General features: G+C 52.7%; 9 protein-coding genes across 9 annotated transcripts; 2 read left to right on the forward strand and 7 right to left on the reverse strand.

The window, feature by feature from the left end:
* Positions 1-651: 651 nt before the first annotated feature.
* J4E78_005207 (uncharacterized protein) lies at positions 652-1059 on the reverse strand (the record flags this gene model as incomplete). The annotated part of the gene is made up of 2 exons (XM_049365829.1): positions 652-804; positions 856-1059. The coding sequence occupies 2 exons, from the start codon at positions 1057-1059 to the stop codon at positions 652-654; spliced, it is 357 nt and encodes a 118-aa protein (XP_049222544.1).
* Positions 1060-2964: 1905 nt separating this feature from the next.
* J4E78_005208 (uncharacterized protein) lies at positions 2965-4172 on the forward strand (the record flags this gene model as incomplete). The annotated part of the gene is made up of 4 exons (XM_049365830.1): positions 2965-3341; positions 3439-3723; positions 3787-3883; positions 3939-4172. The coding sequence occupies 4 exons, from the start codon at positions 2965-2967 to the stop codon at positions 4170-4172; spliced, it is 993 nt and encodes a 330-aa protein (XP_049222545.1).
* A 1865-nt stretch (positions 4173-6037) lies between these two features.
* J4E78_005209 (uncharacterized protein) lies at positions 6038-7834 on the reverse strand (the record flags this gene model as incomplete). The annotated part of the gene is made up of 4 exons (XM_049365831.1): positions 6038-7321; positions 7376-7538; positions 7604-7687; positions 7743-7834. The coding sequence occupies 4 exons, from the start codon at positions 7832-7834 to the stop codon at positions 6038-6040; spliced, it is 1623 nt and encodes a 540-aa protein (XP_049222546.1).
* Positions 7835-9780: 1946 nt separating this feature from the next.
* J4E78_005210 (uncharacterized protein) lies at positions 9781-10267 on the reverse strand (the record flags this gene model as incomplete). Its single annotated transcript, XM_049365832.1, has 2 exons — positions 9781-9990; positions 10055-10267. The coding sequence occupies 2 exons, from the start codon at positions 10265-10267 to the stop codon at positions 9781-9783; spliced, it is 423 nt and encodes a 140-aa protein (XP_049222547.1).
* Positions 10268-10546: 279 nt separating this feature from the next.
* Positions 10547-11824, forward strand: J4E78_005211 (uncharacterized protein; the record flags this gene model as incomplete). Its single annotated transcript, XM_049365833.1, has 1 exon — positions 10547-11824. The coding sequence occupies one exon, from the start codon at positions 10547-10549 to the stop codon at positions 11822-11824; it is 1278 nt and encodes a 425-aa protein (XP_049222548.1).
* Positions 11825-11998: 174 nt separating this feature from the next.
* Positions 11999-12643, reverse strand: J4E78_005212 (uncharacterized protein; the record flags this gene model as incomplete). Its single annotated transcript, XM_049365834.1, has 1 exon — positions 11999-12643. One exon carries the CDS (start codon positions 12641-12643, stop codon positions 11999-12001), a length of 645 nt encoding a protein of 214 aa, XP_049222549.1.
* Positions 12644-13221: 578 nt separating this feature from the next.
* Positions 13222-15251, reverse strand: J4E78_005213 (uncharacterized protein; the record flags this gene model as incomplete). Its single annotated transcript, XM_049365835.1, has 3 exons — positions 13222-13972; positions 14435-15074; positions 15152-15251. The coding sequence occupies 3 exons, from the start codon at positions 15249-15251 to the stop codon at positions 13222-13224; spliced, it is 1491 nt and encodes a 496-aa protein (XP_049222550.1).
* A 1830-nt stretch (positions 15252-17081) lies between these two features.
* J4E78_005214 (uncharacterized protein) lies at positions 17082-17628 on the reverse strand (the record flags this gene model as incomplete). Its single annotated transcript, XM_049365836.1, has 2 exons — positions 17082-17542; positions 17613-17628. The coding sequence occupies 2 exons, from the start codon at positions 17626-17628 to the stop codon at positions 17082-17084; spliced, it is 477 nt and encodes a 158-aa protein (XP_049222551.1).
* A 1499-nt stretch (positions 17629-19127) lies between these two features.
* J4E78_005215 (uncharacterized protein) lies at positions 19128-19715 on the reverse strand (the record flags this gene model as incomplete). The annotated part of the gene is made up of 1 exon (XM_049365837.1): positions 19128-19715. The coding sequence occupies one exon, from the start codon at positions 19713-19715 to the stop codon at positions 19128-19130; it is 588 nt and encodes a 195-aa protein (XP_049222552.1).
* Between the last annotated feature and the right edge of the window lie 4557 nt (positions 19716-24272).

Here is a 24272-nt window from a genome sequence, read left to right on the forward strand (position 1 = left end):
TCTGCGCGGTCGTTTCGACATGGTTTCGCTGTACAATACCCTGGATTATACCATCTCCTCTCTAGATCACGGTTGGGTTTTCGGTGGGCGGGCGGCAAGGTGTTTAGCATTGGGCTGAGTAGATAGTTGTGCGGGATTGATATACGATCTCGTGGAATGAATGAAAAATGTAATAAGAAACTCTTCTTTGTCGCGTATGAGTGTGATGTTCGAGGGGAGAATATAATTAGTATTCGTCAGACGAAAGGCATAGGCACAGAGTCAATTCATTTGAAAGGATGTAATTCAGTTTCTAGTTGTCAGGTAAATGTCTTGGATAGAGTGTCTCATAGAGGCGTAAAGCAAGGCCTGACGCGATGATCAAGCCGTGCTTTAGGCCTCTATGAGAGACCCAATTCAAGACATTTACCTGACAACTAGGAACCGAACTTTTTGGATTTGCTGTACCCATACAACGCTGCAACCACAAACTCGTAGGTCATGTGTAAGAATGTCTAAGACGGCTACATTCCCTCAAACGCCGGGCTCATGTATGCTGAAATGCGCCAAACCACCGCTTGTACCAATATCAATATGAATATGAATATCGTGAATCGTAAAGGCCAGTATGTACAATAGTCCCCCCTCTTATCTTGCCCCCCCTCATGAGCATTAGTTGTAGTTCCTTGTCTCGGTCGTTTGGTCGGCTTCTCGAGCTAGACGGCTCTCGTTGGCGGCTTGCTGGAGGGTTTGGTTGTTCGTCTGGCGCTTCTGGGCGTCGAGCTTCTTCTGGAGGTCGCCGGATGTGGCTTTGTTCGCGCGTGCCTGGGTAGTGTGTCAGCTATCATCGTCGCAAACAATATAGTAGGTACGTACCTCTGCTGCAGCAGCGGCGGCAGCCTTCGGATCATCTTCGCGGTTGCTGTCTCCTAGTGTCCGCGCAGGTCCTCCGACCTTGGGCTTCGCCGGCGCAACATTGTTCGGCACAGATGCTTTGGTCGCGGGCGCAGGCGCAGACCCGAGTGTGCGCCCTTGGCCTTCGAAGTTGTCTTTGGACTGTTTGCCGCAAAGGTTACCCATCTGTAGGTTCGTATAAGGAGTTGAAGTTATGGGAAGCTGAGGCAAAGGATGTTTGGTTATGAGCGTCGTAGGCGTAGTCGTCACTGTGGCTGTGCGAAGGTAGGGTCCAAGGTGCAAGGGAGAGTTGCGGAGACATCAGCCTCGTGGCGGGGAAATGTGCATTGCGACGCGTGGGATTGGCGCCAAGTACCCGTCTCTCGGTTCCCGGCTGCGGCATCTCAGGCAGGGTGTAAACTGCGCATCCAACACTCCCGGTCTGCGTTTGCTCATCTTCTCTCATCTCTTCTTGGACGTTCTCGTCGCGTTTGTGACGGCTACGCATGACGATGATCGCAAACGTCAAGCACGCCGTAGGTGGGTACACTAGAGCGGTAGCGCAATGAGTTCTTCCGCATCCCGTGGATGGAGGACTCTCTGTCCGGTTGCACACGACGGTACCGGTGCGTGAATCGCCTCATATACGTCGGGACAGCACCCGCGGTCGATAGCGACAGTAATCTCGTCTCGAGGTTATCCAGCCTCGTGATTAGAGTCCTGTGATGCCTGGCTTCGGAAAAGGTACGATACACATGACAGTCGCGACTTCCAAGGCTGGAGCCAAGGGCCAATGAGGGCGCACGAGTTGGATATACGCTTTTACACATTCGGGTTAGGCTCCATTCACTCTTCTCAAGCGCATACCTTCATCGTCTCAGCCGAACCGTATCCTTTCCCTTGTAGTAGGTATTGTGAAGTTGTCTGGGTAGACCCCAAGAGGCATGATTAGTCGTATGTTTTACACTTTCCACTTACCCCTCGTACCTTGCCCGGCACTCTGATTACGCCATCGTGCTTTCCCAATCTTGAGAACCGTGATGGCCTCCGCCATGACTTTTCGACATTGACAGACACACACTCTGAAACTCCCACCAAGGGCTCGCAAACATGGCTAATAACTGTGTAGACTGCGATCGCGATTCGGCTTTTGGAGACGAAGACGACTTCTGGACTACGGATCCAATGTTCTCCTTGGGCGCGCCGGTGGCAGGTACCAAGCGTGCTGCAGACGATCTGAAAGATGATGCCGCAAGAACCCGAGGCCAATCAACCCCCTCCCAGCTTGAACACGGTACTCAACCTGTTGATCCAAGCTTGTGTTGCACTCATTGCCCAGAGACGTGCGACGTGCGCCCACCTAAGCGGAGGGCTTCCGCCCTGAAAGTGACCGAGTATCACGGACTCACCACCGACTCACAACCCAGTCTCGATGCCGACTGTCCGTTCCCAGACGACTGCTTCGAGAAGTTCTGTCAAGAGTGCCATCTAGAGCCCTCTTGTCCTCCACTGTCTTGCCCTGCCGACGATTGCCCCGAAGACGACGCTTGCTTCGACCCCCGGTGTAACGAGAAAAACGACCATTGCACAGACGACTGTATAGACCCTCAGTGTACAAAGGCCGCTTGTCCAGACCAGTCTTGCTTCTGTCAGAAGTGCAACGATCAACCCTTCACCCTGCCTGACTCGCATCACGAGTGTCACTTCGCCCATTCCGCTCCTACGCCCGTCGGTACTGTGTACTGTTACGACACCGCGCCTTGTCACTTTCAAGAAGGCTTCCACGGAAACGACGATGGCCTGGGGTCATTTGAGACATATCCCTGCTTCTCCCAGACTCACGGGTACAACACCATCGCCGACGACCTGACAACAATAGCGTCGAGCGCGCCAACACCAGCGCTGTCGCACAGCAACTATACTTCGCTAGAAAGCGCCTTTACTACCGAGCCATCGCCGGGCCCTGGCCAAACAGTCTTCCCACCACACTGTTACCTCAACGTCGCTGGTGACCACTGTCACATTGACAACTCGTGCTGCCATGGACCTCAAAGAGCGTGCGGTGACGCACCATCTGCATCACAACAGCAAATGGACCTTTGGAACTCGTCAATAGCACAGGGGAACGGTCTCGCGTCCAACTTTGTGAACTTTGGTTTCAACCCAAGCTTACCGACAAGCCCTGTGTCGGCGGACCGCAACTCATTACACTCGAATCCTTTCAGCCTAGACGCCCCAATGATGGGATTCAACGATCAGACATTCCACGATCAGTCGTGGATGCTGACAGGTTCGGCGTTTCCTAACGAGTTGCAGCCAGGGGGCTCATTCGGTGCTGCCAATAAACTCGACTTCCTCGCCTCTGCGGTCCAAAGCGAGATCTTACGGCCTAATGGGACAACGTTCGCTGGTTCAAGTTCGGCATCTGCTGGTGGCGTAACCGACGCTCAGTCCTGTGTATGCAAGTGGTACGTCGGCCCGAATTGGTTTCCTGACCCTCCAAGTCACTTCTATTATCAGAATGCTAGACGGCACATCAAAACATAAGCTAATCAGAACCTTCAGGCAACATGCGCCCGGTGTCCTCTGCCTCGCTGTCTTTGACAGCCCCGAAACCCTCCACAAACACATCAAGACCGGACACGTTGACAACTGCACACACTGCTTCTGCCAGTGGGAAGGCTGTGAAGCACACTCCAAAGATTTCAAGCAACGCTCTAAGTTGTCTCGTCATCTTCTCGGCCACGCAGGCTACCGCCCATACGCTTGTAGCTATGAGGGCTGTGACAAGACGTTTGCAACCAACCAAGCCAAAGACAATCACGAGCGGACACACACAGGCGAGAGACCGTATGTATGTGACCGCTGTGGCTATACAACAACAACGCATACACAGTTGCAAACCCACATCAGCGCGCTGCACGAGGGCAAGAAGCCGCACAAGTGCCGGTTCTGCGAGTTTACATGTGCCGACTCAAGTAACTTGAGCAAACACGAGAGGACACATCAGGTAGGCCTCGACAAGCTCGATATACAATACTACGTCTTACTAACGATGTTCACAGACTCTCCGACCATACAGATGTCCACACCCCAACTGCACCTTCAAGCCCGACTGCCGCTGGGAGAACCTGAAGCGCCACCTGCGCCGTTCAGGCCACTGCCCACAACTACTAGTGGAAGCGAGCGAAGAATACAAGTCGTACCGCGAAGGCGTTCGACGCGAGATAGACGATTGGCACAAGCGAAACGAAGATGGTGGCCTAGGCAAGGCCGGTAGGAGGAAGGGAAGATCGTAGGTGATACCATTTGATGGAGAGATGATACCGGAGGTGAGCTGGGGCGGTGGTTGTGCCTTTGGGCGACCTTGCTTTTACTATGCAATGATGCGATGAATCTACGGACTAGCGATGAACACTCCCTTCGGGGTACTATGATGGGGGACTGGTTTATGCCCTTTTGGGTCTCAGGACGAGACAGGATTAGAACGAGATGATACCTGAAACATGAACGATCATTTACCAATCATCGTTGCTTTGCTGTGCCCTTCGGGGTCTGAGTGTTCGTAGATGAGACGATGGGCGCTCACCCCTGGCGATACCAACACCACAACTCTGTCTTCTAGAACGCATCCTGTGTACTATGTGCAAGTGCAAGTATAAGAAACCGACACTGAATCGACCCAGTCCCATCTCGTCTCATCACGTGAGACATTCCAACCAGACTGTAGCTCCCAACCAGATCTAACTCCCAAGCAATACCGCTTCCTTCTATACCCTGTACCCACGGCAGTCACGTAAGCAAAGGATCAAACACGTGTACCTGTGGCTTGTGCGTTTTGCTTCGGAGATTTGCATTCGAGAAACGTGTTGAACGGGGGGATGTTGAACCGGCGAGCCGGGTTCGGTTGTTGGGGTGGTCGGGGCAAAGGGTTTCATGCTTATGCTATAGGTGTATGCTTGGCTATAAGTGACAACGGTGCGTGTTTCGAGATGGCGTAAGATTCGAAGTGATGCGGGTAGCCGGTTTGGGGAAGGAAGGGATGTGGGAAAGGGGAAAGTGATGGACGAGGGCTGGTGGATGAGGGTTTGAGAGATCATGGTTGTACTTCGGTGCTGACGTCCTAGAAACGAGGTCGTTGGGTCAACCGGACTGGGCAAAGTGACGATCTTACTAGGAGTTTGCACAGCACAAAGCATTCACTACCCGAAAAGACAACATGTCGAATATTTCGGTATTTCCCATTGCCAAACCTAGCTATCCAAAACGCAAGCAACCACCATCTCCTCTCTCCTCAGCATCCAAAACAGCAAAAGCCACCATCCACTAAACAACCACAAACCACACCCTCTCTCTCTCCTACCCAACAGGCGGGATATCGTAGAAATGATAATCAAGATAAAGCATTAACCCTTTGTCCTTGAGAGTAGGCTCCGGAAGCAAGAGTCATATATACAATATCGCTTCCAGCGCTCTCAACTCACTCACTCACTCTCCACAGAAACAATCAACAGCAAGAAAGGAAAGGTTGCGCCGCATGGGATATGCGGCGGGGTATAGAACAAACGTCAATCAGCCGGGTGGGTAGGTAGGTAGGTCAGGGTCGTATGTACCGAAGTAGATGGGAGTTTGGCGTGATTTTACTGGAGGAACGTCGAGGAAGATTGTATTTTTGTTGCGCAAAGCAAAGGCTTGCGCGACAGGGGACGGTTAAGGAGCGTATTAGACACTAGACCCGAAGGCAGTCTATGGTTCGCGCTGATCGTGACAAAGCAGAAGTGTAAGTGGTCCAGCGGCCATGGCGTGTTCGAGGGTCTCAAAGGACCCCTGGAGGGGTAGAACGACGGCCGATGATCGGGGGTGTGGTGGAGGACCAAGAATCGAAGGTATCGCAAAACGGGAAGAGCAACGCGTAAATCAAACATCATCGTGGCGACATTACTATTTGGAGACAGGGTCGGAGCCGATAAGTGTACTAGACCCCAGGGAGTGGACGTCTGGTGTGCTCGAGAGTAGTGGCCGTGTTAGCGAATTGGGTGGTGCTGCGGATGCGACTCGACTTTTGCCCTTTCCATACCGCGCGTAACGTGGTGGGCGTTCTGAGGTTGGAGATGACAAGGGAGCAACTAGGGAGCGTTAACAGACCCAGGCACGGAAGGACATCTTAGGGGCTTGGAGGTATCCGGTCACCTCCGCTTCCATGCCCGCCAGAGTCTGTGCTGTCGCCTTCAATCGTCTTCCTCCAGTGCTGTGGCAAGCACACGCAGACCAAGGGGAAAGCCTTGATCTCGCTGTCGGATTCGACAGGTGATCGTCGGCCGCCGTTGCTTACGCCGGAGTCGCGCTGCTCGGCTTTCCGGGCTTCCCACTGCTCTGCCGATTCGGAAAGTCTTACACCTGTCGCCCAGCCGTCATCCCAGATGCCAACCACCTTGAGCATATCTCCTCTTTCTAGCTCGAACTCGTCGCCGGCACGAGGTTGGTAGGCCCAGAGAGTGGCAACAGTGTCGTTCGGGTGGATATCGTCCTGGGAATAGTAGTCTTTGAAGAACTGTAGCTGCTCGGACTGGCCGGAAGCGACACCATCCGGGCTGGAGAAGTTGCGCGTCTGGTCAGATCCAGAGAGTGGTGAAGAGCTCGCCCCGAGAGCAGAGTGGCTGGAAAGAGAACCTTGTCGTTTGGGGAGGTTACCGGCGAGATGGCCACGTATCGACTCGGGTGAATCATAAGCACCGAGTTGCGAGCCACCGTATGCGGTCATACGGCCGCCTCGATCGCTGTTCTGGCCCGAGGACTCTGATCCTTCCAAAGCCGACATACGCTGAACACGCGCACCGGGGAGAATGGTAGCGGGCGATTGACCGTCGCCTCCGTAGCTCATAGGTGGCATGGGCCCCTTAGGAGAGTGGCGTCGCGATGGCGATGGCGTGTTGAAGACGCTTCCAGCCTGGCTGTTCTTCTTGTGTCGCATGCGCATGCAGCAGAAGATGGCGGCTGCGATGATTACCGCAGCGCCGACGAGTGCTCCAATGACGATACCAGCGATGGCGCCTCCAGAAAGACCAGAATCACCTCCACCAGATCCGGCGCCGGCAGTGGAGCTCGGGGAAGAGGACGAAGTGCTTGAGGGGAACACGGGAGGCATCGAGACGGTTGTAGGTAAGTCGATACCTACGCAGCGCGATTCGACATTTGCGTTGACGCAGCAAGAGTCCGTAGAGTTGACGGTGCTGGTGGAACAGAAGAGGCAGAGTCCTTGGAGGTTGCCATTGTATCCACATTCGCTGGGCTCGTTTTCGGTCGCGTCGATACAGCTGCTGCTGAGAGAGTTGGCAGGGTTGGAGCAGCGGGCGAAATCAGAGCGGATTTCTGGGACTGCATTGTTACCAGGCGTACCGCACAGATCCGGGCTTGATACGATGACCTGTTCGCTGATGGCAAAATCGGCCTGAGATGGTCAGCATTTCGACGCGGTATGGGACGACAAAGACGATCTACATACGCAGGCACCAGCACAAAGTGGAGTCGCTTCCGTGTCGCCGAGTCCGCAGCTGTTCTTGGAGGATTGGATGATGGCGTTACAAAGGACAGTCGTTGTGTAACGAGCATAGAGGTTGGTGGTGCTAGTAAGGTTGACGCTTGAGCATCCCAATATATTCTCGTACCTGGGATGCGTTAGTTTTCCTGGTGCATATGAACAGTCGCGTGGTACGACTTGAACTAGACTGACTGTCGCTGTGCATATCCGGTACCGATGTAATTCTTCAAGCCCTCATCGAACGACCGAGTGTCTGACACGTATTGAAGAAATGGACTATGCGCATTCACTGTTAGCCAACACTCTGTCTATCAAAACACATTTGACGTACAAGTTCGCGGTCAAATTGGTGTCGACAGAGGCGGAGGAAAAGGCCGGGCAGGCGGTTGAGCCCTGAAGCGACACGCAACTCCGTTGAGCCATTGCGGACGGTATCGATGCGGCGACGACAGCGAAGACAGCAGCCCTTTTTATTCCAGAGCGGGATTGCTTTTGGGAACAGGAGGTAGTAGTTGGGCGACGATAAGGTTCGGAGAGAATCATAGCGCCAACATGGTCGCAGCACTGGCACGGGCGCATGCTGAGTATATCTGTACGCGTAGAAGCTGTATGGCTTGTCGATAGATCCAATCCTAGGAAGTGGCCGTGGTGGAGTGTAGTAATCGACGATGGCGGGCCAGTAGGAGACGCGCAGCTTCACGAGTCCATTCGCGACATGTAGATAGGCCTCGGGGATGGGGTATATCTATGTAGGTGTCGAGATGGCGATGCAAGAGTATTAGAAAATAGAGACCGTATCGGTGGGGTGCCGGTCTAAGAAGGGAAGGAGAGGGCCTGGCTCGCAGTGGCAGAAAGAGCGTACTGGGTAGGGAAGCTGCGATGGGCCTCTACAGTGGAGAGAGGAAGGCACGCTTGAGCCTTGGGGGATGGTCAACACGCACGAACAGCGAGGCTACCGCGTCGGCTAGCTCCTGCTTCGGCGTCAGGGATCAGGGGTCCGGTCGTTCTTTCTGCGCGCGCTGATTGGGCTGACCCTGCCGAGGGGAAATGAGATGTACCTGGCCTAAAATTATCCTCCGATGCTTTTCGTCTCAGGTGCCTGGCGACGGACTGCGACTCCAGCTGGTCGAGTGATTAGGTATAAGACGGCCGTTTATACGACCTCGACAACGACCCACCGCATACCCGCCGTGTGCCACCTCTCTCGACGGCAGCCCGCAGCGCTCCATGCTGACCCGCAGCCATCTGCAGCACAATGCAGCAAGACGCATGCGGCATAGCGTCTGCCTGCACACACTAACAGTTGAACCGACCTGCTGGATTAGTCCGCTGTTTCAATATACAAATACTGCTGTCCACCGCGCAACCGGTCCGCTGCGGATGGCATTGTTGTGTTGCAGCGCATAACGTCGAGCCTGTGCCTGAGACCGTCCGCCCTCAGCACAACCACGTCGCTTCGTCTCACGACGCTCCCCGCAATTGTGGACGCCTATGCGACGTGGCCATGCGCTGTTCGAACGGCGCATGGGGCTTGCGGAGCCTCCAGCCTCGTCGTTAGCGGCGCCCATCGTTCTGTTTACTGTGCGCGCTGCGTAGCTTTCTGCAGCGCCCGTTGACCCTCGGCCCTTTCCTACTGCAGACTAGCTAACGGCCCGCTCCCTCAACCAGAACCATTGTTTACTCTGAGCCTGCGACGATCCGCCCTGATCTGCATCACCAGCCATATCCACCACATCTACGGTGGATTCGAGTTCCCTAGCATGTGTTGCGTCACTATCACACCTAGTACGCCGCAGAGGACCACTACCGATGACTGACGTCTGTGTCACGATGCACTCACGCCGCATCACCATTACATGCACTACCTGTCCAACTCTGGTCCCCAGCCTTCTTCGACTCCAGAGTCGAAGATCAGTCTGTTTCGTTATTGGGATCATCTCTCAAAACTCTCTGTGATCTACGCTATCAAGATCCAAGCGTCCAGCCATCCTCTCTACCGTCAATCAGCCACGTCCCAAGACTTTCCCCAGCATTCAGAGCATCAGTCACCATGGACTCCTTGTCCTCAGTCACTATGCAAGCTTTTGCGGCGTCATCACGTCCACAGTTCTCAGGCACGGAGCATCTGACACTGCTTGTTTTAACTTTGCGTCTTGCGGGGATGTGGTCAATGCGACTCAGGCAAACCTGACTTCCGGATTGAAGTCTATCTTGGACTACTATACTCGTTGCTCAAGACGTCGCTAATCGATCTTAGTCTTGTGCAACATCAACACCTTTCCGGGTATAAAACGCCTATCCATGTCGGAAAAGAATATCGCCGTGAACACTCGCCGAGGTATACCAACTTACGCAAGCACCCAAGCCGCCTAGAAGTGGCCGGTCTTATCACCATGAGCAATGCAGCTCTTCTTGAGCTCCAACTTGATCGTCTCCGCGGACCAGGATTCCTCGACTGGAATCTCTACATGCGCAACGCTGAAGGGCGCTGCATCTGCAAGGGATGTGATCTTGGGTCGCTTGTTTACCTGCATCTGGAGGTTGACACATGCCGGCTTGTCACCCCTGGCCGTTGTGATCTATATAATTTTGTTAGTATATGAGAAGAGACAAAGTTTGGGCTTCTTTCGGGCTTGAACTTACACCTTGGTTGTCGAGTCGGAAGTTCTTGAGGTCAGTGTAGATGGTATCGCTCTTGAAACCGCCTTCTAGCTTGGAGTCTGGAATGCTATCGATGAAAGCCATCATGGCCTTGCGAGTCTTACCCATATCTGTGGTCTTGTATCTTGCTCTTCTATAGATCTCTGGTTGAGGCTGGTGCGTAAAGAACGCACTCGGGCCAAAGAGGACCTCCATATTAGAAGGAGGGCGACAGATCATTGTGCGTGCGAAGTGATATGAGTGAATATGCCAAAAGAGACCAGATGGACTTCACAATACTGACGCGGCACCTTGGGATTGATGGTGTTGCCACGACGTCAGATATGTTCACTTTTCAGTGGTGACGTTGTTCAAAATGAAAGACAAACAAGGGAGCGTACTGCTTCCCCTTTGCGTCTAGTCACAACTTCTCACTTCCATTTCCAGTCTTCAACCACACCACAACCACCATTTTCCCAAAATTAGCTGCACACTATGACGACGACACTTCTTCCGCGACGCAAGGTCAATCAGCCAGGCTTAGAATGGGAAGAAGACGTCTTCAGCATCGAGCCTTGCTGGACCGAGGAGCCATCGATAGAGACCATCGCCAGGCTGACACGTGATAATTTGAAACTATCGGAAGCAGAACAGGTCACTGTAAAGGCTTTCGCTGAGGGAGCCTTCAACAAGCTTTTCTCCATCGACTGTGCCAAAGGTCGCTTCATCTTCCGCGTCAGTTTACCCGTCGCACCAGTCGTCAAAACCAGCAGCGAAGTCGCAACCTTGGCTTTCATTCGCGAGGAAACGAATATCCCAGTACCGCAGGTCATTGCACACGATGCAGACCTTTCAAATGAGCTTGGCTTCGAGTGGATGCTGATGGAGCGGGTGGATGCATGCCCTCTACACGAGGTCTGGCATGGAATGTCCTGGATGAAGAAGGGCTTGTTAGTCAAGCAGATCGCAGAGCATGTTGCACAGCTGTTCAATATCGAGCTATCTGGTATTGGTAGTCTAGGTCCAGCTAACAAATTTCTCGCCAATGCAGATGGACGATCTACACATACTATCGACGAGATCGTCCAACCTGCCTTCTTCAAAGGCGACAACATCACCCTAGACATCGCCCGCGGACCCTTCCAAAGCACCCACGAGTACCTCACCGCCCGTCTCCAACTCCTCGAGCATTTCGCCAGCAAACTAGACCAAGAAGACGAAGACGACTTAGAACACTACTCGGACATTCAAGCCGTGCTATCAAGTCTCCGCACTATCATCCCCCGACTCTTCCCAGACGACAGCAGCTCGGCAGCAGAACCCACAATCCTCTGCAACCGCGACATGAGCACCTCCAACATCCTCGTCAGCCCCCAAGGCGACCTCATCTCAATCGTAGACTGGGAATGCGTCGCAACGCTCCCACCCTACTTCGCCGTCCAACTCCCCCAATTCCTCAAGGGACCCTCGCGGACAACTCCTCCTGCATTTACCAGCGACACCGCGTCTGAAGTACACAAAACAGAGCTAGAACTCTACGAAACGACTTGTCTGAGGAAGTTCTTTCTAGAGGAGATGGCGAGAATTTGTCCGGCTTGGTTGAGGGTCTTCGAGACGGGGAAGGTTCGGGCTGATGTGCTTGTTGCGTTGGATAAATGTGAGAATGATATGACGGTTAAGTGGGTGAGGGCGTGGTTGGATGCTGTTGTTGAGGGGAGGGAGCCGAGGGTTAGTTTGACGGATGCGTGTCGGAATCCGTTGGGTGCGGCGTAGGCGATGTAAATGTGAGAGCAGTATGTGTTCATAGCAGAAATTGCGATTCCAGGTCCGAAATGCGATTGGGTATCATTCAACGCCTCTTCCTCCTCCTCCTCCTCCTCCTCTCTAACCCCTTGCTTATATCCCATAACTTTTATCAAGCCCCCAAGACCACATGAAAGCGTCTTCTCAAAAGAACTTGACACCCTCGCCCTCACCACCCGACCCAAAAACCTGCGCCCTCCCCCTCTTAACACAAACCCCCAAACTTCTCTGCAACAACTCCAAATCCATACCAAAAAACTCCTCCCGCCGACTCGCATCCCCCTCGACAATCTCATACAGCGTAAGCACCGTACCCTTCTGCCCCGTCCTCTCAACCCACTCCTCCAACGCCGCAGCCCACTCCTCCGGCCTGCGCCAATATATCCACGCCTTGCCACCCTCGCTCTCTTCCCCCGCCTTCGCCTTCTTGGAAGAACTCGTGTTGATGAATTCAGCGCGGTTGCCGCCTTCGGGGGAGGCCATGTAGGTTATGATGGCTTTTGCGTCGCGCAGGGAGAGGCTGCGTCGCAGCGTGGTGTTTGTGAAGAGCGGGGTGGGGAGCGCGTCGATGAGGGAGAGAGTGAAGATGCGGTTGTGGCGGCAGTAGGACTGGATGAGCGTGGACCAGGAGGCTAGTTGGGAGGAGCGCGTGCTGGCGACGGGTTGGAGGGTGAAGAAGGGCGGGAAGGAGTAGTGTGGTGGGAAGACGAAGTTGGGGGACGTGAGCGTTGGGGCTGTTGAGGGTGTGGGCGTGGGTGTTGAGGCGGGGGCGGGGGATATTGCTGCCATCGTTTATGCGGGCTGGTAGAGAATTGAAAGGGAATGTGGGAGGAGTGAGCTTGTGGAACGGTCGCGCGTGTAGAGGGTTGATCGTTTGGTGCGCGCGTCGCTGGAGGTCTGCGGGGACTTTGCGACGTCATTGGTTGCTTGGCTTGGGCACCTTTCATCTGCATCGTGGGCACAACTACACACGACAGAACCCAAGGCACGGCTGCTTGAACCTACCTGTTGAACATACAACACTCGTTCCATCAATTCGCTATGTTTGGTGGATAGATCAATATCCAGCGACTTGGCTATTCAACCCAGTCTCACATCGATCGCTTTTATCAAAGAGAAGAGCACGATTCACATACGAATGTGCATCGCTTTGCTTATTTCGACCGCCATGCCATTTTACTCTTGTTCCATTCTACAGACTGTAATCATCCTATTCTCGATCGCCCGGATCGAAAGTCACCCCAGCCACAATCGGATTAGGAAACTCATCAAGAAGCAGCATTTTGGTGTTGGGTCCTTCTGATATCTTTCTTTCTGGCACTATGTTCTGCCTCGGTCATATTTTCTCGTTGTTTCAACATGTGTACTCAGTCGTCGTTGATAGCGTCGTCGAAACACTTATTACAGATGAGAGTCAGCTTATCAGAAAACTTGCGTATGTCTGCTTCCGCATGCTGCAGCTGATCGCGAAAAGCCTTCACAAATTGACCTACAGTAACGCCATTTCTGTTTTCCGCAAAGAGCTTATACGTACGGACGGTGTTATGGTAACCCCTATATGCGAACACGAGGTCGATGCGTTGGAGACCTGGCGTACACAACAGCTGTTCCATCCAATCACTCTCCTTGGGTAAAGGATTGTTCTTGCTGACTTCCAACAACTCTTGCAGATGTTGGAAAGATTCGAATTCGAACCAGGGTCGTGGCTTACCGGAGTTTCGTATCTTTGCTCTGTCGAATAAGCGTTCGTCGACGTGGTGCATGCACTGCTCCATGTTGTCAATAATGTCGTGGAAGAAGTTATCGCGAGTAAATTCGAAGATAGGTTCGGGGTTCGTGGACGCTTCGTTGAAGTCGACTTCCAGAACTATCACGGCCCGCGGGAAAGAGTTGGGGAGGCCTTTCAGCTCGATACTCGTTCTCAGAGTCACGGTGATTGTGGCAATGTCACTGTCATCATCGTCGCTGTCGGTACTCTCGTCGGCCATGTTTTCATCCTTCTCCTCGTTCTTACTGTCATCTTTGTCGTCATCTGAATCAGCATCTTTTCGTGGGATTTCGGGAGGGGCGCCTGGGACTGCGCTACCATTTAGTATGCCTGAATCGGTTCTATCGGTACTATCTTTTGTATTCCCCCGCATGTTGTTTGGCACTTACGGTGGTGCGATAACCTGTGAGGATGGATCGAGATTGATGATAGGAGGGATAGCGACACTGGGTGCTAGACTTTATACTGCGCCGGAGGTCACGTTCATCGAGTGACATGTGTGTCCTGAGATAAGTCCACATGACCACCAAGATATATTACTAATGTCGTCATTATTTGACAAAGGTCTCTTCATTTCCTAGACTCCTTCTATCTCCTTACCTCCAGAATCATGCTATCCTGTTCACACTCAATCCTCATGATTCTTCTCCCAGCATTCACCACAGTAGACCAACATTTCCTCGGGAAATCCGCGTATGTCCTCCTCAATATGTGTCAGCTGTTTGCGGAAAGCCCTCACAAACTGACCCATTGTAACCCCGCATCCACCCTCTCCCTGGAGCTTATATTTGCGACGCCCACGGGTGTAATACGTATAGTCGAAGACCACGTTGATGCGCGGCTGAGCTGGCTCACACAACAGCATGTCTTTCCACGAGCCATCGTTTCTGCTACGCGAATGTTTCCGCATCCGCTCTAACACGCCATCCAGAGAATCGAATGAATCGAAACCAAAGTTTTTATGTGGCACTCCACCGGTTGCCTGAAACACTTTGTCGACGAGAGGCAGACGCTCATCCAGATTCAGAAGAATCAAATGGAAGTTCGTGCCGGAAGGAAAGTTGGATAGTTGATTACTATCATCAGGGGCAAAACCACAACCGTAGTCTGTGTTGAAATCGACTTCGAACCTGATCATGGCCTCTGGAAAGGAGCCGGGAACGCAGAGCAGGTCGGCAGCTGCACGTAGATTGACTGTGACGGTGGGTACATTTTCCTCTGTATTGTCAGTGGTATTGCTCAGATTCTTGTCGCTGTCGCTCTTTTGCTTGTCATCATCATCCGCTCCTTTGTTATGCTTCATGTTCTCTTTCTTGTCATTCGCTTTCTCTCCACTTCTAGTCTCATCTTGAGGCGGCACTACCCGATCCTTGAACATCTTGTCGCGGAGCACTGGATCAGTGCTACGAATGTTGTCACGCCACTCTTTGCACACTCTGAGGGAGCGAAGAACTGTACACGCAGTTAGCAATGAGTATCGAGATCATGCGCCCACGATACATTGAAGGGAGCAGATGTACGGAACTTACGGTCAAGTAGGTCTAGGAAGCCGAAGATGTTCTGCCATAGCTCGTTTGGAAGATGATGATTGGCGCCATCTGTCGGCATGCCAGGTTGCTTGTGTGACATGCTTATGCTATTGTTGCTGGTCAGGGCACGTGTATTTTCGTTCATTTCATATGGCATCTCAGGCAACACGATCTCTCATGGAAGACCAGTGTAGTTGAGAGTTGAGAGGTCTGGAATACGAAGGCCGGAAATTATACGGCGTATAAAGTCACGTTGATCGAGCGATAGAATATTTGGTGAAACAATTCTGCGTGATCACCAGGTTATTCTGCTAATGGACCTTAATTGCTCTTTCTCCATGTGGTCGAGGTCAGATGCTCGAAGAGATATCTGAAAGACCATCAAGATTGTGAAACAACGAATTATCGCTTTGACTGACTACGTCGAACCTTTTGACTTTTGACTGACCGCATATGTGACTGTTCATTTCTAAGGTTACGGAGTAGCCACTCAGCCCGCTCACTCAGCCCCTACCACACTTTGCGTAAATTTCCTTCTTTCGTAATCTCGGTTTCCATAATTTTTGTGTGCCGAAAAGTCACAAAGGTACCATCTCCATCCTCACCATCCCCCAACCAGTCGAAGGTCTCAATGATTCTTCTGTTTCGCAGCGTGACCTTATGTATCATGAGATTCTCGGCTACCTCTTTCAACAGGCTCCTCAGTGAGTTAACCAGGCGCTTAAATCGAATCCCGCGACTGTCAGCAAGCGTGCGTGTTAGGATAGCACAACAACTACTCAGATAGACGTCGACCTCTAGTTCCAACTTTTGCACTGGCGGAATGCATACGAGCATATCGGTCCACAAGCCTTCGTCGACGCTGCTCTCAAGAGATGTCGCCATCTGGCGTAATTGCTTCACAGATGAGAAAGCAAAAGCATAAGGGCAACCTCTACGGCGAATGCTTGGAGTCGGCTTCGGTCTAAGCCGCTCCAGATAAACGAGCTTGTTCCACCTGGTATCCTCGAACCAAGGATTGATTTGAAGCTTCGGGACATTGGTGGTGATCAGCGGGAGTGTGGGTGTCATGTGGAAGCTGTCTCCACGATCTTTTGAAAAGAAGTTATGGGCTTTGACATGCAGTTCGTCTTTCCACAGTGGAACATTGGTTGTCAGGAAAAGTATCTCCCGCAACTTCGAATTATCCCCTGGTATGCACGCAGCCCACTTCCTATACACGCGTGTGCATCGCATCAGCTCAACGAAGTTGAGGTATTCGAAGATCATCTGCAGTAGCTCGGTAGGTAGACGCTCTCTTGCGGGGTTGGTTATGCTTCGTGCAGTGGTGTCAGCCGCAGCGCGCGCGTGCTTGGTCTTCTGCTTCTTTCTCCGGGGTGCCATCGCAGGTGGTTGGTGAGTGTTGGTAAGGTCTTCGTCTGCAGACTGAGAGGCTCCTTTTCAGGAGTTGACACAGCAATCATCAAACTTTCCTCCTTCTTCTCCTAAAGTCTAGACTGTACGCTTCCGCTATGAGAAGGATTCAGAGTCGTCCTGTGCTTACGGTTGGCTTCTGGAACAAAAATCAATAGTTTCCCAAGAGCAAATACCGAGATAGCATCGTGTCGACGATGAGACAGCGATGCATTGGCGCTAATACTTTGATAATTTGAACAAGAAGGCCTAGAGTACTGTCATGGATACCATTATTCGTGAAGCTCAAACATGTACAAGTTGTAGTCCAAAACACTCCGACATTGTGTACAAAGCCGATGAATCCCAAAGCCAGTCCCATACTTTTCGAGATCCTGAGCGCCTTAAGAATATGTGCAAAAACCAGTCTTGCGCCCAGTCATGCAGTTCGACCCCAAAACCGCAGCCATTATATCGACAAGTATCCAACTCCCATCCCTTCAGACACACATCCCCACCCATTGTCTCCACGCCCTCTTCACCGCCACCCCTTCCTCTTCTGCTGCTGCTGCGCACTCGCCTTCATCCTAATCTGATCCTCCTTCTGCTGCTGAAACCCCTTAACCTCCTGACTATAAACCTCATACTGACCCAGCCAGTACTCGCCCAAGCCCTGCACATCCTCGACGAAGCCCTCAGGCCCTCTATTATACACCCAGAAGCCTACAACGAGTATCCCGCCCCAGAACACCAGTCGCAACGCCAGGTTTACCCAGAAGATGACGGCCCGGTACATCATGTCCAGTATCTTGAGCGAGATGAAGAATATGGCCAGCAACGCGAGGATGGAGGCGACATCGGGTTGGGTGATGAGTTTGTTGAGGAGGGGTGAGAGGTGCGTTGACAGCGTGCGCGAGATGCCGAAGAAGGTTGTGAGGAGGTGGAGGAGTGGGTTTGCGAAGGACGGCGGGAGGAGGCGCGGGAGGAGAGCTGCGTAGTCTGGTATCTGGTGTTAGCAACCCGTGTCGCAATAGCGTGATATGACGATAGGCGCATCAGAGAAGCATACCTTGTATAAACTCCATATTGGGCGATTTGCGATTGGACGTGTAGATGTCGTGTGCCAGACGCGATAGAACGCGTTTGTGGGGTGCGGATAACGAGATTCGCGCTTGCGACTGATCTGCGCGCGGATAGTGGCTGGTGGATGAATGGGGCGACGCGAATTATGGGCTTGAGAAACGAGCACGCGATGGGGGTTATTGGGGTGTGGCTGATAATTTGCTTGTTTGCCCACACGGTTTGCGGTGACAGCTGTCCACGTTGAGTCGTTGACCCACTAAAACGCTTTCACGCACGCCGTGCAGCTCAACACACCTTATCCTGGCTGCACGTCATCCGCTCGGTTCGCTTGGCTTAGTCATCCACCCAGTGCAGCAGCAAGCCGTAGATGAAGAAAGTGAACAGGTGCAAGTACACACTGCGGTCTACAACAACACGAATTCCAACAATTCAGGTTCCTTGGGGTAGTGTAGACTTCTGAGTTACTTAATTCTTATCATAGTACCCGTGCAGGCATCTAGCTTGTCGCTTAGATGAGTTGCATCTCCCTTACCAAAACCCACCCATGATGTGCGCAAAAGCAACTGACACCGAAGATCCCTTACTCCACCACCCTGCGTCTTGCATTTCAGCCCCCAAGAGTCCAGTATCACGACCTTCGCCATCTCGCGGGGTTCACCCAGCCAGATAATGCGGTGACCTTTTCGAGCGCGGGAAGCGCGATCGCGCATGAATCGCGTCCCGCTCGCTTTTCGATAGTCGAAGTGGAGTGGAGTGGAGATGGCGGCCGAGCAGAGTTTCAGATCGCGTAGTGAATATTCTGGGGTCTTGGAACTGGCGGTGTAGACCACGTTTTTCTTTCCTTTGGCACAGGCACAGATGAGGCGTTTGCACGGCTAAGGGGTCGGCGTCGGCAGTCGTGGGTGGGAACGGTCGGGGCCGAGTTGCCGCTTGGGCTGATGTCGTGATGCGTGGTGCGTGATGTCTTGCAGGGCAGGGCGTATTGCGCAATGGGAGGGAGATCACTGCAGCAAAAAGTGAAGGATCATGTGCTAATGAGTTTGTTCATTGATATGGGTACAGAGGACTAGCCTCTCGCAGTGCTACAACTGCAGACCCGACTTTGTGGTTGGCTATACTACTGAATTGCATTCTCGTGCGATCTTCGGCACTGAGTGGCTCATCCTCCAACAAAAAGAAACAAAGAGGCTCGAGGCCTGTGTAGTGACTCAAAGGTCTGGTATCATAGATGCAAAGCGCCGCCGAACTCCAAATGACAAAATCATGTCCAATCGTAAAGTATGTATGCGAAGCGAAGGTCGTAAAGGTGAAGTGTTGACTGGGTATCGCGACAGCCCCGATGCTTGTACAGCAGCAAGCGGTGCGTGGTGACGCAAGAAGCTGTCAGGTGTGTTTCAGTCGCTTCGAGTGCTTTCGGCAGGCTGCAGGTATTACAGAGATCACTGCAAGCCGTAATGTTCGAGCTGCGAAGATGGCTGGAATGTTGAAGTGACACTGGCGTTCATATCCAGCGTCCAGCGCCCTTTTGTTGAGTGCCGTACTCTGATTCGAAGTTGAAGCGGAAAGCAGAAGTTTCTGATGGTGATGGGTAATGTATTAGAGGCTGGGATCGATGTGAAGATGTGGAGCCCCGGTTGAATTCACCGCTTGGAGAGTTCGGAGAATAGGGTGTTGGGGGTCGGTCGGCAATAGACGAAGCAACACTGGACTTCCTCCGTACACGCTCGGGCTTTCGTATCGAGCTGGTGGGTGACTTTAGTGAAGCCATGTCGGTTAATGATGGTGTTCTTGGAGGGAACTCGTATGTGCTAAGCTCTTTCTCGAACATGGAAGTGGCTCTGGGTGATACATGTTCGCGTAAGACAGCTGGTCGGATGCCGTACTTCTCCGGTCGTTGGGTGTATTGGCTGGGCCGTCTCCACGATTCAAATTCGGCATCGTCTAGTGGTGTGACAGCTCGCAGAGAGAAGCCTCGCATCCTTCTTTGAGATCGTTTCCAGCAGAAGAGAAGGGCGACGGCAACCGCCGTCAGGACGAGGATGCCTACGACGGCACCAAGGATGATCCAGACTTTCGTTTCTTGCTCCATAGTTGTAACGAGGGTGTGTATGTGAGTGTGAGAGTTGAATGGGACTGCTTTCGTTTAATGGTAAAACTTTGTCGCGATCGTCTTTGTTGAAGGCGTGATGGTGTATTGGAAGGAAGATCCAAAAAGAAGATATGAAGGAGTGATGTCGATCAGGTCACGACCATGCTGGCTGTGGCTGCGGTTGATGCGGCTACACCTGAGAGGTGGCGGTCGACGAAACGATGGTAGGTACCTTGAGCCCACTTCTGTCTGATATGAACCTTGGAGGGCGATGCGGATAAAGTAGTGCGGGAAGGCGGAGGGGCTCGAGAGCGGAGACCTGGGTCATGCGTGTACCCTCGCTCCACAACCGCAGTAGGCAATGACGGTATGCTATTAGCGCCACGAAACGAGGCAGCACAAAGAACAGTCCTTCGGTAAAAGCCAACGACGGCGCACCGAGAGAGAGGAGCGTTGCGGGTTATAGACACCGGACTAGCTTGGCTTGAGGCGAGATGCAGGTACAAAAGCGTACCTGATGGTGGGTTGCGAAGTTTGTTAGTACGGCAGACTCAAGCAAATATCGGTGAGCAGTGCACTAAGAGCAATCCATGATGGGCTAATTTCGACAACCTTGGAACGACACCCCGCCGTTGAAGATGGCGCAAGTCCCAGGATAGGCAATTCCACCGTGCCTGCTGCAGGGGCCTGACACTCCCGTCCAGTATATGCCATCCCAAAGCCGTGAAGCGGGCAACGTGGCGTCGTCGAGGTCAGCACGATGTTGGTCTTTGACAGCACATCATGACCTCAGAACGAATCCAGGGGCAGAAGTCGCATCAGCCTCAGCAACCTGACACCGAGGGCTTGATAGCAGATGCGACAGCACACCCGTTCGTCGTTGCCGTGCAGCTCTACCCCGGAAAAAAACTTTTTTTTCTTCTTGATTCTCCTTGCATCGCTAGAGGGCGGAGTACGAATGAGACAAGCAAACGCTCAGTACGCCTGAAGGGGCGTGTGTCGGTCGGAAACTTCGCTTGAGCAGGGCGCTGACACGATGTCGATCTATCAAACCACACTAACGGTCTTGGGTATCGCTCCCACTCCAGGCACTGGCCAATCCCGTGTCGGGCTTTAGGTGCGTCCCGCGATAGCTTCCCCTCGAGGTTCTTTATCTTAGCCCTTGACGGAGCGCATCCAGATCCTGCTGGTGTGCGTTCCCTTCCCAAGCCCATTGCAGCTGCAGCTTGTCACCAGCCTCGACTCGCTTCTGCCGAAATCAAGTTTCCAAGTTTCGACGCCGAGATCTGGAGCGCGAGCGATACAGACAGCTACTGGTCGATATAACGAATGGGTTATAGACTAGAAGCCGAGCGTTCCTGACTATCGCAAAACCTGGCACCGAGGGCCTGCCATGCAGCAAACCGGGCCACATAGCGCAAACTGCGCCGACAGTGTCCCCTGCACGAACGGTTGCTTGGTCGCCAGCGTGCCAGGTCATTCATTGCTGATAATCTCCGATGCTTCATCGCGGGTCCGTTTTGTCGACCGCCAATAGCGCTTGAGAGCCTTCACCGGACCTTCTTGAAACACAGCAGATCTGGTCGACTCTGGTTGAGCAACGAGTCCAACGCCGCCATGCACATTCGCTACAGTGATATGAGAGCCGTCGACTGGGGCTTGCAGTTTGCTACGCTACCTCCATGCGACTAATCATAGTGTACTGGTAATGCATCATCTGGACTCATCACTGCCACCAAAGCGACATGTCTAGGCAGCTAGCGGCACATGTCGAAAACTCTCCGAAGCATATTTTGCGTTTCACAGGAGTTCTTACCGTCGCCGATGCTCGCAATGTCACCTAGAAGCCACGGGGTAGCGCTGAAGTACCGTTCTGTCAAGAAACGCTTCAATGATGGCTTTGAAAAAATGCAGTACACAAATAGCATGTTCTGAGGTTCTCCTACTCAATCCCTCACAAGGAGCATCCACGCTGGAAAGAGGGCCCGCTCCTGATTCCGCGGCCATCATGATCTTCGCGCCCGTCTCGCAACCGAAATGAGACTTGCAGTCTATGCCAAGACCAGAAAGGCTTCCCAGTCTGCATCCACTTTGTCGCTCATATCGCTATTATCGTTATATCCGAGATCAAGGGAACATCCTGCTCTGTTAAGGGTTGCGACGAGAATACCAGCAAGGCTAGATGTCTAGACCTTCTCATTCGGCATCCCTTGGGTCAAGGGTACCTAGCAGAGATCCGACTTTGCGAACGCGCCTTTGCCGCCAGGCCGAGCAACACGGCTGGTACCTGTAGCTGGAACATAGCGCCAGGGCGACTTCGTTATACCGGCTAAACTGCGCAACTTGCACGTGTACTATCACCGTCGACCAAGCGTGGAACGCCCAAGCCACGAACCGATAGTGGTAGTGCCCCAGATCGAGCGCACATAGCGGCGGCAACTCTCGTCGGCAGCCAGTGCGAGGAATACGGCAAGAGTTATGGAGATACCCATGAAGGCTGCATCGTCGTGTGTGATGCGTAGTGCGTCGCAGATATTGGATTGCTTTTTCTGATATCTCCTGATCTACTAGATTGTGGAGAGAAAATGCTTGTGGCTGTCTTGTTGTCATTGGTGCGACCAAAGTAGAAGGTGTCAAGACCGCAGCTCGCATCGAACATCTCTTGCTGCCACCAATGAGGGCTCGGATGCGGCATGTCCTCAGCTAAGCTCAGCCGCAACTTCAACACCAGCATCGTGAGCTCCTGAATTTCGTGAGAAAGCGACGGCGCACACCCTACGCTGTTCTGGGTCTCGGCACCGAAGTCCAGCCGTCATGACCTCACCCAAGAACCGAGTCATTGAGATGAAGATGAACGCTTTGCCTCTCGAACAAGAAGAAGGCCCGGCACCACTTCAGGCTCATCACACACCGCACTCTCCATTCGAGCAAGATTTTCAAGATCAGAATTCTCCTAGACTACGCATCGGCTCTGGGGGCATCCGAAGTACCACTTCTTATCCTCAAGGTTCTTGACTATACTTGTGGCTCTTCTACCGGGCTTCCCAGGATTGTGTAGTGGGAGCGTGGGGCATCGTGTGGGTACCAGCCAACACCGACACCATATAACGGACTTATTATTGCCCATGGAATTTCTCGACCACCGACGAATACGCTACACGGCGAAAAATTTCCCATGCCCTGCTTGCCAAAGTCATGATCCGGATTTGTCGGCATTCAATGTATTAGCAGCGGGTGATGTCGGAAGCTACGTCTTCGCATTATGATCAGCTGGACTGCCCATGTGTCGTTCGCATGTCGTGAACGGTGACGCTTGCGCAGGTGTTCCTTCAGTCGGCTTGACGCTACCGCTCACTGCAAGCCAGCTTTCAAATCAGACATGAGTCGCTGGGACTCCGTTCCGGATGACAGGCTTTTGTGCGTCGGATGACAGCTGCATCCACATGCGCCCTTCTTACCCGACCACTACGACTCGTACCGTCTGCACGCGATTTATGTGTGACAGGTACATATTGAATGTCAATGTTGAACATCCCGCGTCGCTTGCGCAACATGTGTTCGTGGGGGCGGCTGTGCACACATCCGTAGATTGATTACTATAGTAAGCGCTCAATGATGCTTATGATAATCAGAGATAGATTGATGCTCACTTCGCTTGCTGCAAGTGCAAGGAAGAGGCAAAGTCGCGGACTGCTGATCGAGTGTTGAGGAGCTGCATGCAAGGCTTCCTGGCTGTTGGTGTTGGATGCGACACTGAGATCTGAACAAGATCGCATTCAATACGCAGAGATGCTAAATGCGTGTTGGAGCATGCATCTCGGTCCATTGGCTGCGAGGTCTTAGTACGGCCACCACGAAGCGATCAGCAAGACAATCGCGGCTTCATGGGAATTACCGAGCACCTGACTGGTCTTGCGAAACTCTCTTATCAGGGTGAGTAGATTTACTTTTGCTGTCGCAGAACGGTCATGAACAGCCGCGTATTCCCAGAGTTGCACTCTGCCGCCTTCATCAGGGTACTGAATCGTCCGGGAAATTCAGCCGCCGCCAATGAAATTCTACTCCCTCATTGCGTACCTTCACATGTCTTTCCAGATCCTCTCAATGCCTCCTCGTCCAACTTTGCGCACAATGTCATCAAGAACAAGCCAATGAATCACTACTCCCACCATGATCATCATTGTGACGATTTGTCAGGGAACAAGGGAACTCTACTCCAGAGTATGCTGGAGAGTGCACGCTACGATATCGGGGCCGACATCGTACCAAACTCTGAGTGAACCTTGATCTCGTTGCGGGGACCGAACGAGTTTCACCTACTGCACACCAACGGTAGCGACACGGCTGTATGCCCATCTCCATCTTACAGATGCATGTCTGCGCGGCTCGACGGTGGTAAACCATCTCCCCACTGCGGATCTAAGCTCGTAATGCGCGCAACACAACCGTCTTTCACAATCTCCTGCAAGCATCCGCAGCCCGGAGTCGTGTCCGCGCTATTCACATACGACAAACCTTATAAGCGACCTCGCTCACCCTTCCAGCTTCCCACCAGCC

Source organism: Alternaria triticimaculans, assembly GCF_023758025.1.
Source record: "Alternaria triticimaculans strain BMP 0046 chromosome Unknown scaffold_6, whole genome shotgun sequence".
NCBI lineage: Eukaryota > Fungi > Ascomycota > Dothideomycetes > Pleosporales > Pleosporaceae > Alternaria > Alternaria triticimaculans.